Source organism: Ceratina calcarata, unplaced genomic scaffold, assembly GCF_001652005.2.
Source record: "Ceratina calcarata isolate Rehan_Ccalc_2016 unplaced genomic scaffold, ASM165200v1 scaffold379.2, whole genome shotgun sequence".
NCBI lineage: Eukaryota > Metazoa > Arthropoda > Insecta > Hymenoptera > Apidae > Ceratina > Ceratina calcarata.
This window is the reverse complement of record NW_017161115.1, coordinates 585,583-598,309: the sequence shown is the minus strand read 5'-3', so window position 1 is coordinate 598,309 and position 12,727 is coordinate 585,583. Positions and strand designations below refer to the sequence as shown.

The 12,727-nt window shown below is 41.4% G+C and overlaps 1 protein-coding gene across 6 annotated transcripts in view; it reads left to right on the top strand.

Annotated features, from left to right (window-relative positions):
• Positions 1-12,727, top strand: part of LOC108625896 (glutamate receptor ionotropic, kainate 2) — a 107,117-nt gene that overhangs the window by 85,594 nt on the left and 8,796 nt on the right. For 3 of the 6 annotated variants that reach the window (XM_026814336.1, XM_026814339.1, XM_026814338.1), the window contains exons 9-13: positions 3,073-3,174; positions 4,368-4,469; positions 5,234-5,437; positions 7,247-7,450; positions 10,906-11,010. In XM_026814336.1, coding sequence (XP_026670137.1) covers positions 3,073-3,174; positions 4,368-4,469; positions 5,234-5,437; positions 7,247-7,450; positions 10,906-11,010 — 717 coding nt within the window. The remainder of the gene's footprint in view (positions 1-3,072; positions 3,175-4,367; positions 4,470-5,233; positions 5,438-7,246; positions 7,451-10,905; positions 11,011-12,727) is intronic. The other 3 variants (XM_026814337.1, XM_018026226.2, XM_026814340.1) reach the window with 3 other exon arrangements.

The following is a 12,727-nucleotide window of genomic DNA, read 5'->3' as shown; positions in this document are numbered from 1 at the left end:
TTTCGATTTCCCACGATTCCTACCGAAGCCACGAAAAATGTCTCCGACGAACAAACGTCAAATGCAGAAGCTGTGAAACTTCCGATCCTCCACCGAGTCCGTCATCGATCCCACTGGCATTTATGCAACCCCGTGCTGGAAAACGATTTTACAACCGAACTTTCCACAGCTCTACTGAATCTATCCCGAGAGCTTACGATATTCACGTGTTGACAGGCATAACATTTCCCAGAATTTCTCCAATACTCCAACCTGTCTATGATGTCCATAGCTAATAGTGTCCTTAAGGATCTACGTAGTCACGTGGCTTTTCTAACATTTATCAGGACATCAGAATTTTTAATAATTACAATAATATGAAATAAAATAAAAACTTTTGAAAAATGTAGAAGGGCTTTTCTAACATTTATCAGGGCATCAGAATTCTTAATAATTACAATAATATGAAATAAAATAAAAACTTTTGAAAAATGTAGAAGAGCTTTTCTAACATTTATCAGGGCATCAGAATTTTTAATAATTACAATAATATGAAATAAAATAAAAACTTTTGAAAAATGTAGAAGGGAAACGATTACAAGTTGTCATTGTTTAAAGAAAAGTTCAGTCGTTTACTGCTTCGCAATAAATATCTGTAATAGAGTAAAACTCCCATGACTGAAAGTCGAAGAGTAAGTCTTCCCTTTAAAATCCCGGATGATTCATCCTAAGTCTTTTAGTTCCGGAAATATAGTTCATAAAAGAAAAATTGAATTTTTCTCCTGTGAGAGAGACAGTGCTCGTCCTTGTCTTGCTCATGCAAAGTCCCAATAGGAATCATATTAGGAATTCCAGACGTTCAATTATTCATAATTTTCCAACATGTGATTATAATTGAACTAAATTTAAAGCAATGAAAGCGGAAGATCTTCCTGTTTAAAATAATTCTCGGTTCATCGCGATCCGATTCCCGGCTCTTGAGATATCATCGAGTGAAGCCAGTCTCAACTTCCAACTCGTATATCAAACTCCAATTAAAAATCCGAACACTTTTACTGTTTAATATTTTACACCGAGTAACAATACCAAACCGGAGGTTGAAGTTCCAGCAGCGAGGAAGCCTCCTCTTTAAAATGCCCGTTGGTTCGTCCGGAACCGACCTTCGTTTCCAGCGATAACTTCGTATAAGTACGACCATCATTTTTTCGGCGCCGTTATCGCTGTCCTCCTCGCACGGCTCCTTCTCCCGCGCTCACCCAGTTACTGACCTGCCCCAACCCGCCCACTAACCGGTCTAGTAGACACCTGCCACGGCTGTCACGCGCTTTCAGTACAATGACCCTTTTGATTCTGCGAGAGAAGTGGGTCAGGATGCCAAGGGAATTTCCGCGTAGCCCTAAAACTTCTAAGGCTCGTATCTCGGGAACGGATTGAGATATCGGAATGATTCGAAATCATTTTTTTTTCGTATCGACGTCTACTAAGGAGAGTTTCAAGTAAAAATTCTACATCGTTTCGCCTATAAATTTATGTTGATTAAATTTAGCTAGAACCTTTTTGCCAATCGATAATTTGTTTTACCGATTTTTACGCATTTTATCGCATTAAATTTTTTATTCCGCGCAATAGAAAATCGGGTATTCCTAACGAGATTATTTGTTTCGTGCCGAGGATACGGAAGAATCGATACGACAGTAAATTTACCATTTCGTAGCTCTTCGCCCGGCATTTGTCGGTCTTTCAGAGACTTCATAAAAATCCAAATTTAATAACGCCGTTGCAACGGGACAAGAGAGACTCGACAGTAATCCTTGAGAAATACCACGGAATTATTGCCTCCTTGGATGCATCGCTCTTTCCCCGGCTTCTTTATTTAATCGATTCCTTCCGCGATATTAAGGACTTCCACGTCTAACTCCCCCTTCCCCCCCTCCCCGTTCTTCTCCTGATCTAATGAAACTCCTCGTCCCTCGTCGTGAAAAGGAGGAAATGACTGTATTTCGTTTTACGCAGCTCGTAACGCTGAGATAAGCGAATCACTATCGCCTCGTAAGTTTTTCATGGATTCGCAGACAACGCTTTACGCGGTGTAGCATCCGGGCTCATTGACCAAGAAATAAAAGGATAATAATGATCCTATTGAAATTCTGCCGACGTACAAGATTGTGTATTTATTACCTGTTGGATTATTTAACTTTAAATAATCAATGTTATCAAAAATGATCCAGAGGACCTGGACCGGATGTCAAACATAAACCAGAACCGATATCCCTTGTCTTTGGGTGACGGTTTGATTTAGGCTTCGTAATCGGTCGGTTAGTCTCCTGGAGCAATCTAGAGAGTAAAGACGGTCCTTGCTCTTAAGTGAAAAATAATAAAGTACAGAATTAAAGTTAATTCACTGCGTTTATATTTTATTTATCTACCCCATTTCCAATATTACCTAAATTCCTTTTGCGAATTGATTAAAAAAAAAATTAGTTCGACACATTCTGTGAAATAATCGTAAAAAAAAGAAAATAATAAAAGTGTCTTTTAATGAAGTAGTCAAGTGATTAATTGCTGATTATTCTTCTTGACTCAGTTTGTACATCGTTAAATCGAGTTCGAGGGACTCCCGGAAACTGAGCCACCCGGCTCGATCCCTCGTTCCTACGCGAAAATATTTTGAGAACGTGCCGGATGACGGGGCTCAGGATCGCGTCTCCTCGCGGAGATCGCGGAGCGCATAAATTTCCGTGCCGAGCCAGCTTTGACCCAGCCGGACTTTTTAATCTCTTCAACCCCCGGCTACCGACTAACTTCGTTTTTCTCGTCGACGGCCACTGACCGGGATGCAAATGCTGCAATCATGATTCAACCATCGTGAAAAGATTTTTTTCCTCAACTTGTTCCCGGGAACTTTCATCTTTTTTTTTTCCGGCCCAAAGAATTCCCCTCGAACTTTTATTTCCAGATCGTAAATTTCCAAAGCGAACCCTTATTACATATCGCCGGGTTGATGACACGCCGTTACCTGAGGTTGCTTTTATTTTATACGTAGAAAAATTGCGGCAGAGTTCTCGACGAATCGTGTTTTCTTGATTGTCGCAGGTTAAGATGAAAGGTATTTCCGGGCCCATCGAGTTCACGGAGGGACGGAGGATTCAGTTCAAACTGGACCTGCTCAAGCTCAAACAACATTCTCTGGTGAAGGTACTCTCCTTCAGAATTCAAATAATTAATTATCATTAAAATAATCGATACAATTGAACTAATAAGACTTTTCATTTCTGTTTGATTGTAAGCTTTTAACCCCTTGACATACAAATTAAATAGAACTTTACATACAAATTAAATGGAATAAATAAAAGTGTCTTTTAATGAAGTAGTCAAGTGATTAATTGCTGATTATTCTTCTTGACTCAGTTTGTACATCGTTAAATCGAGTTCGAGGGACTCCCGGAAACTGAGCCACCCGGCTCGATCCCTCGTTCCTACGCGAAAATATTTTGAGAACGTGCCGGATGACGGGGCTCAGGATCGCGTCTCCTCGCGGAGATCGCGGAGCGCATAAATTTCCGTGCCGAGCCAGCTTTGACCCAGCCGGACTTTTTAATCTCTTCAACCCCCGGCTACCGACTAACTTCGTTTTTCTCGTCGACGGCCACTGACCGGGATGCAAATGCTGCAATCATGATTCAACCATCGTGAAAAGATTTTTTTCCTCAACTTGTTCCCGGGAACTTTCATCTTTTTTTTTTCCGGCCCAAAGAATTCCCCTCGAACTTTTATTTCCAGATCGTAAATTTCCAAAGCGAACCCTTATTACATATCGCCGGGTTGATGACACGCCGTTACCTGAGGTTGCTTTTATTTTATACGTAGAAAAATTGCGGCAGAGTTCTCGACGAATCGTGTTTTCTTGATTGTCGCAGGTTAAGATGAAAGGTATTTCCGGGCCCATCGAGTTCACGGAGGGACGGAGGATTCAGTTCAAACTGGACCTGCTCAAGCTCAAACAACATTCTCTGGTGAAGGTACTCTCCTTCAGAATTCAAATAATTAATTATCATTAAAATAATCGATACAATTGAACTAATAAGACTTTTCATTTCTGTTTGATTGTAAGCTTTTAACCCCTTGACATACAAATTAAATAGAACTTTACATACAAATTAAATGGAATAAATGACGAGTCAAACTCGTCATTGTATGTCAAGGGGTTAATATTCTTTGCTAAAACGATGGGTTTGATAGTTTTATATTCGCCTAAACATTGCAAAATAATTATACTGTGTATTGTCTGCAAAATGTTGACTCATTATTTCTATGTCTCATTTTAAGTTTCTAATATTTTCTGGTAAAATGATGTAAGTTTTATAATTGCGTAAACATTGTGAAATCAGGTCGGCGAGTGGCGTCCAGGCGCCGGCGTCAACGTGACGGACACCGTGGCCTTCTTCGAGCCAGGAACAGCGAACGTGACTCTGCTCGTGATCACGATACTGGTGAGTCCAAGCCCACCCCATTGCCTCCATACCGAAAGGTCATTTTCATCGTCGAAACTGCGTGGTCTGATTATCTACAAACGAAATTCTCCAAGGAACACGTCCGATACAAATAGTTTTCGTGTCTTTCGTTCTAATCTTCTTGCGCCACAGCATAAAAATGACGACACGACGAGGTTTAACGAACTGTAAAAAGTCGGAGCCTCGTGAAAAGAATCGATCGGTCGAGATCGAGATACGTTCCAGGCACAAGGCCGACCACTCTGGAAACGCACACGAAGATTCGTGCGTTGGTGTAAAGGGTATTTACGGACCCCGACGTGGTATACTAAAATTCCGTTTAATGAGATTCTTGTGCTTTACGTCCGGTAGCCGTCGTACGTAGAACTTAACTGGGAGTTAGGGCGAGTCGTAAAATGATTATTAAGTGATACGAATTCTCTGTAGTCTTCATCTAACGAAATGATCAGAAGGGGAGATATCATACTTCATATAATAATAATTCCAAGCGTTGATGTTATTACAAACTTTTTGATATTGAAAATATTTAATTGATTTTACAAGCACGAAATTGCAAACTATAGAAAATTCCTCTGTACTCTGTTATTCGAATAATCTAAATCGATGAGCAAATTCGGTTGGGGGAGATCCGTTCGATTATGGAGAATCGTCGGAATCTAGGGAGGCACGTCTCGCACGGGCGTTTGCTGGCCAGGTCTGACAGCGTGTTCCGTTGTTTCCATGGGTCCCCGTTTGCGGCACAGGAAATTCCGTACGTGATGATGCACTACGAAAAAAACTACACGGGGAACGCGCGATTTTACGGTTTTTGCGTGGACCTGCTGGAGGCGGTGGCGAGGGAGGTCGGCTTCTCTTACCGGTTGGAGCTGGTACCGGACAGGAAGTACGGCGCGAAAGACCCGGAAACCGGGGAATGGAACGGCATCGTCAGAGAACTCATGCGACATGTATGATTTGGTTTGTTTAATTTCTCTCATCACTCTCTCTCTCTTTCTCTTCCTCTATTTTTCTCTATTTCACACTTGCTACCCTCACACCCTTCTCACTCAGGTTCCAGATAAACGTAGAGCATCTAGCACACACAGTTAACACGTTCCACTACTATCTTTTTAATTAGATCGCTCTACCCACTGTACACAAAAATTAACACGTTCTGAATGCACCCACGCTTAGCTAGACACACATTAGGGAACACTCGAACAACGTGGCATAGTATACTCTTAGTATTCGTCTAGACGATAGAGGTAATGCTAGCTGAAAGATTGATAGACAGCTCTCTCGAGAACACTTTAGGGAAACAGTTGAAACCTCTGTAAGATTCAAGAGTGAAGCATATCCGTGTGGCAACGCTGCGATATAAAATGTATCAGAGGAAAGACGATGCGTTCTAAACAAAAATTCTTGAGCGACTCCGATTAAAAGTTCTCAAGATGTGGCGAACAAAACTGCGATTCTGTTTATTAAGCATTATACATATTTATATATAAACACTGCGTTTATCAATCATTTTAATCTAAAATACGACTTTACAATGCCAATATTATCTTTGCTTGTACGAAGGAAGACAGTGACGAGGGATGCTTATACTAAGCACATTATATCGCATAATTAATGAGCAACTTCAACGAGTAATTAGAAGTCAATCAATGACAGGGAACTTCGTGACTCCTCCCTCTCTCTCTCTCTCTCTCTCTCTCTGTTCCTCTTTCTAAACCCGTTCGCATGGTATAAACGTGTTTGACTTTACGACCCGGGAACACGCACGACTAATTTTCGCTCGACTGATCCGAGAACGTTTGAATCATCTCGTTTACCGATAGCGCTGGAGTTGGATGAAATTCGATTGAATTTGCTTTATGAATTATGTCTCGACGTAAATAGGAGCACAAACTGAGGCTGTGTTTGCGCCACGGTTACGACAAATAAATTAACCAGAACGATTGACAATTTCAATTTATAATAATTGTTTAAATAAATGATAGAACATATTTTTCAACACCTCGGACACGGACAGGACGATGAATCGTTGCATTTCATCCCGCGGGATGGTACGTTCACGCAAAACCTTTGAAAATATCAGTACGACTACCGCGGCGGTGGATATTCCCATGAGGGAGGGAGGGAGGCACTCGCGTACGTATCCGTTTTACCTGTTCCACGTTCGCAGCCAGCCGAGTTGGCTGCGTTATCCCGAGGGAACGTTCACGGTAATAGTCTATCGAGTAGTAATCCATTTAGCCGGTAATCAGCATCGAGCGGGGCATCGAGTGCGGCGCGGCGGCGTGGCGTCTCGCGCGGTTCGCGGTAAACAAGTATCGACCCTGAGTGAAACAATGGGGTCTAGATGGCCATCGAGATCGCATTTTCCCCGTTCTCAACAAGACGCTTGCCAGTCGGATCGTATTGAAATGAAAAATAATTGTTAACGTGCGGCCGAGATTTTCCGAGAGACGTGATAGATCGATGGAGAAGGAAACAAGCGTTACGCCAGACTGGAGATTACGCAGGTATCATAGAATTGAAGAGGCGTAGACACAAAATGAAAGAGGAACAGAGATTAATAATGGGAGAGCCGAAAAGGGGACGGTAATAAATGAAACGGAAAATCTAAAAGCGTCCTCGCAGCGGGAACTCCCGTGTGAATAAAAAAACATAGACGAAAGGACGGGAGAAGAGGCGGGAAGAAGAGAAGAATGTGGGTGGAGGTGAAGGACGACGAAGAGAATGGTAGTAGCTCCTTTTTATGGTCCTCGTAGGAGCAGCCGTACGTAATGCTGAAGAGCAGAGGGAATTTCAGCGGGAACGCACGTTACGAGGGCTTCTGCATCGACCTACTCAAGGAGATAGCTCACATGGTGGGCTTCGCCTACAGGATCGAGCTAGTGCCGGACGGCAAGTACGGCGTTTACGATTACGGGACCGGCGAGTGGAACGGAATCGTACGCCAGCTGATGGACAAGGTGAGTAGAATCGTCCTCGAGACAATGGTGCTGCGCGACTCGCGGAAATTTACATGCGACCGCAAGCTCATCTCGCGTACCTGACGCGGGTAGGTATGGCCGAGCACTTAGGCTGGTCCGAGGAAGCGCCCTTTTAAACGAGGATGCTAAAGTATTGATGCGAAGAAGCAAGCGAGATGAGAAAAGAGCCTTTCTTTAAAACAGAGTTCTAAAACTGAAATACGGATGATTCTATAAACTCGTAAGAGGACTTTATGAATTTTTAACATCTACTTTAAAGGCACAAAAGATTTCAGACTAGATTTATTTTTGCGTACGATAAAATCTATAATTTGCAGAGAAAGACTTTGTTAAAAAATACAACGTAGCTGAATCATTTCAATTGGCATGAAAAACATATTGGAGAATCGATCGAAACATTATTTCAGGGACCAACCAACGAATAAACGATAAAACGTTGCTGACAATTAAATGGATGCTCGATAAAAACATGAAAGAAACGTTCTCAATATTGTTTTCCATTTGTTTTTGGCATTTTCCTGATGAAATAAGCGTAACAAATATATTGGAAAAATACTGTTCAATAAAAATACGAGAAACGTTGGGATAATATCTAATCAGTATTCGAGCAAGTGTGATAAAATTTGTCGTCGCATTCGCCTCGAGTTCCAAGAGGTAGTTCTCAACAGATAACGATAACGAAGATGCGAAAGGGGATGTAGGAGCCCCGTTCGTGGGCGGCGTGGCGGTTTGCAATGCAAATCACGATTCCGTACAGCGGAAATGCGTGCGGCGTGCATAGTTCCCGGGCGGGGAGACGCGGAACCTTGCTGTTCGCGTAACTTCGACCCCTGTCAGCCCCTGTTCAGTTCCGGATAGCCGGCTAATACACAGCCGATTGATTAAGCGGATCCATACTCAGAGCGGAAAGCGAGTATCGATGTTGATAAATTAGTCCTATTGGCTATCGACATATCGCTTGTCTCGTACACGTCTGTAAAAGTTCATTTCAAGCTCAAATATAAAATAATTAAATCAGATATAACANTTGGGCAATCTAGTGTTAATAATTTTATATAATATTTATTTAACAAACACCTCATTCGATACGAGTTTGATTATTAATAACAAATGAAGTCTGTAAATGAAAGTTAAAAATGAATTTTTTCAACTATGATGCCGCATGCTGTTGTATGTTTATACAGCGTGAGAAATATATTGGAAAATGAAAGGCGTGTTTCACGCCGTACAAAGGAATTCCTGAGCTGCTCTCGCGATGAATCTGAAACATTTGGCGCCGGTATCCTACGCGATGCATTATGTATGAATCTGGTATTTGCGGATCCGCCTATCCGTGTAACAATTAATATCGCGATTTCGGGGGAATTAGCGCGGTAATAATGTTCCCGCGTTCGCTGCCCGCTCGACCATACGGGCTTTGAGGCATATCTTTAATGGAAAATCACTTTAATCTCCCATAATGTCGCGTAATCTGAAAGCAAAATTTATTTACATAAGTCGATTCTATTAATTAGATCAGTTAAACTGCTTGCTGTGATCCGTCTAATTGTATTTTAAAAACAATTAATTTATTTATCGCGTGAAACTAAAATTATTCATGTATACGTAGGGAAAGTGTTGTAATATTTTTCTCACCATCGAATTGATACAAAATCGATTTCAGTAGATTAAACTGTGGAAAGTTTTAGTCGGAACGCTGGTAATTAACGATTAAATTGAACGCGATTAAAAGGCTTTTCAGTAAAACTGCTGGACGAAGAGAAATTTGCTGCGGCCAGCCCGTTTTTTATTCCCGGCAGCTGGTTCAAAGCTGAGCGACGGTATCACCGGAGGGCGCGCGTTATTAATTTCGTTAGATGATCATTAATAATTCTCACGTCCCTGAACAGAAAAATGCGACTTAACCGGCAGGACCTCTCCGTAATGAAGAGCCAGTAGGACTCGAGCTGAATTACTGCCGAGTCCACTTAGCGCGCTACCGTTCTTTGATGCCACTATATTTACACGGGACAGCCTCGGTGATTAATGAACCCTCTTTACGAATCGAACACGGGTAAATAAATTACGATCAGTACCCACTGGGGACGGATCGAAAAAAATTGAACACGCTTATCCCAGGGCATAAAAAAATTTATTCGTCCCTTTGCCGACAGTTTCGACGTCGTAATTGATTTGAAAGAAACATTCGAGGGAAAAGGAATTTTGTACGAACGAGTAAAAAGAGAAATCCAATCATCGAAATTGATTTTAACCGACGAACCATTGTACTGCCTTGTAAAAAACCATTGTGCTCCGCATATTCGTAGAAAACCGATTTTCTCTTGTATTTCAAACAGTGGATATTTTTGGAATTCAACGCCGTTTTAAGCGGAAAAATCTTGTTTCACGGACGATGGATCGTAGAATCTGGTTGTCTTGTTACTTAATAAAATTTGTCAGCGGAACGATTTAATATAAACCGCTCGTTAAACCGGCGGGTAAACGATGGATAGAACAGGCGCAACGTGGTGAACGGTTTCTTTTCAGCTCCCCTTATCGGCGGTGGCCACATATACGGTTTCCGAGCGAGGGTAGAGGCAGCCAGAAATAAATCTACCGGGGCTGATGGCGTGCCCCGTGGCACGGCGAGTGCTTTCCCAGACGCTGAAAAAGCAGTCAGATAACCCGGCCGCGTATGCATCCTCCGTTTTGCCCACTCGTCCTGAAAATGTACCCGCGCCGCGGATCTCTTTCCCTTCACGGTGCAACGTGTCCTTTAGTAGGGGTCCTTCGTTTCCCGTCAAAACGAAGATTGATTGCCTTTTTTTCCTTCAGATGAATTTCACCGGTAAATTCGTCATACGACGTTCCCTCGAAATTGTACAGCAATCTTGTCACACAGCCGGAGATAACGATTTCAGAATGAAAAATAGCCACTTGTAGGCAGTAATCCGGTTCGGCTGATTTTAGAATTTAGATAATTCACGTCGCACCATTTCACGATAACAGCACTGTCAAGCTTTTAGATTAGATAGAGAGATTTATCAAGAGAACATTGCGAAAAGGTAGAACACGATCATACATAATTACCAAAAGAATTCACAAACATTTTACAAACACATTGACGTACGTCTCTTGCAATCATCTTTTACCTTATCACTTCTGTCTATCATCTTCTTTCATACTGTGTACACTATCATTCAAAGTTTGAATACATGCAAAGTTTCCAATATCTCTTATCGCATTTTAAGAAAATTGGTTATTTAAATTTCTTGCTATATAAAATAATTTTTCATTAATCTTTGCAATTGTTGCTTCAACACTTCGAACGATAGTGTCCAGTTATAACGCAAAACATGACGCCTTTGTCGATTTCATAAAGTATAGCCATGTCCATGTTCGTCGATTCTCCTGTTTCCACCGAGTAATCAACCGCGTTCTGCATCAATTCGCAGAAAGCAGATCTGGCGGTCGGATCGATGACCATCAATTACGCCCGTGAGAGCGTGATCGACTTCACGAAGCCATTCATGAACCTCGGCATCTCGATCCTCTTCAAGGTAAGTTTCTCTTGGCCAATAAGAAAATCTTTTCGCTGGCAAAGATTTTTATAAAAATAAAAAAAAATACAAGAAGAAGAATTTGTATATTGCCAGACGCGGATAAGAGTATCGCTGGTCGAAATGTAACAAACGTTTAATCCGAATCGGTCCGACGCTCGTTCGGGGAATTCATATTTTTGGTTGCAGCGCAGCGAGTTAATCCGATTTTTTTTCCTCCCTCGCTCGTTTAAATTGAACCTGTGATAACCTATTTCCGAGCCTTCCCACGGTTTTTTCTTTCAAATAACAGAACGCTTTTTCAGATAATCTCGCTTTATCGATATTACTTTATTCGATAAGTTTTCTCACTCCCTCGCTCGCCCTCTCTCCCTCTCTTTCTCTCTGTTTCATCTGGAAAGGGGTTGAGGAAATTAAATAGTCGGTATCGGTGCTCTCAAGCAAATAGTAAAACATAGAAAGGGGGCATAACTGAGAACAAATAAGAGAATTCGCATAAACGTTTTATTGTTTCTCGCGGCTAAAAGTTATGTCCATACGTTCCGATACATTTTCAACCGAGTTTTTTTCTTTCATTCATCCTCCTCCCTCGTCCTCTTATTATTATTGCAAGAAGCCGGAAACCATTTAGGTCAATACTTAAGCGACAGAAGTAGTAAAGAGAGTCTCTCTCAATTTCTGGGAAGCTGGGACTTTTTACTGAAACTTTTATGTCGCTTAAACTTTAAACAGGCCGGCTCTCTCCAGTCACCGAAACGTTCATCCCCCCGCGAAATCAATTAGTCGAATTCGATACAATAAGAACTTCCGTCTCCCGATATTTCTCTTTTATTAATGCATCAATTAAGCTGTTCGCTATCGGCAGTAAAAGACAGAAATTTCACGTGGCATTAAACCTCGCTGTTATTGGAGAACTGGCTCCTGTTCATTCACTCGCGTACAGTTTCCATTGCAACTTTTCAAACCCGTTGTATAGTAAAATATATAACCGGATGTGATAAAGTTAGTGATATTTCAACGAAGAGGATTTACCGAAAATAGCCTCTGACCCATAATTGCAACCTCAATAGCTCCATTAATCTTATAATTACACGTGATTGTATGACATGCGATTCGTAACCAATTTCCGTTCCAAAAAGTCTGTACAAAGAGTCAATTTCCCAGGTTTTTTCCGACCATTTTTCAGAAATACGAGTATTTTTAAAATTTGAGAAGTAAAACCAGTGGAAAAAAGAAATAAAGCGATGCGGACGTGCGTTAATTGTGATAAAATCCAGTATGTCATTCTTTTAATTTCTAACATTTCTTTATGAATCATGACGTGAAAAGCAACAGAATTGCGAGGGATCGCTGAGAGTAACGACTTTGAACAATCGATTCCGAGCAAACTGTACCAGCCTTAACACGCTTTTCAATTTTACTCGCGACACGAGAACACGAGCGGCGGCAATCGACCAAAACGAAACGTACATCGTTTCCGCCGATGTCGGGCCACGTTCTAGATCGAACAACGCTTACACACGTACAGCGCAATGCCCGACTGAAAAGGATTGTCATCCCTTAAACGCAATTTTTTCTTGTTATGACAAAATACCTACAAATGACTCCACTCGTTACGGAATAATTGGCGATTAACAAATTAATCGATTAATCCTGAAGTATTCGAGACATAATATTGTATACGATCTTTTTTTATAGATTATAGCAGTATTTACAA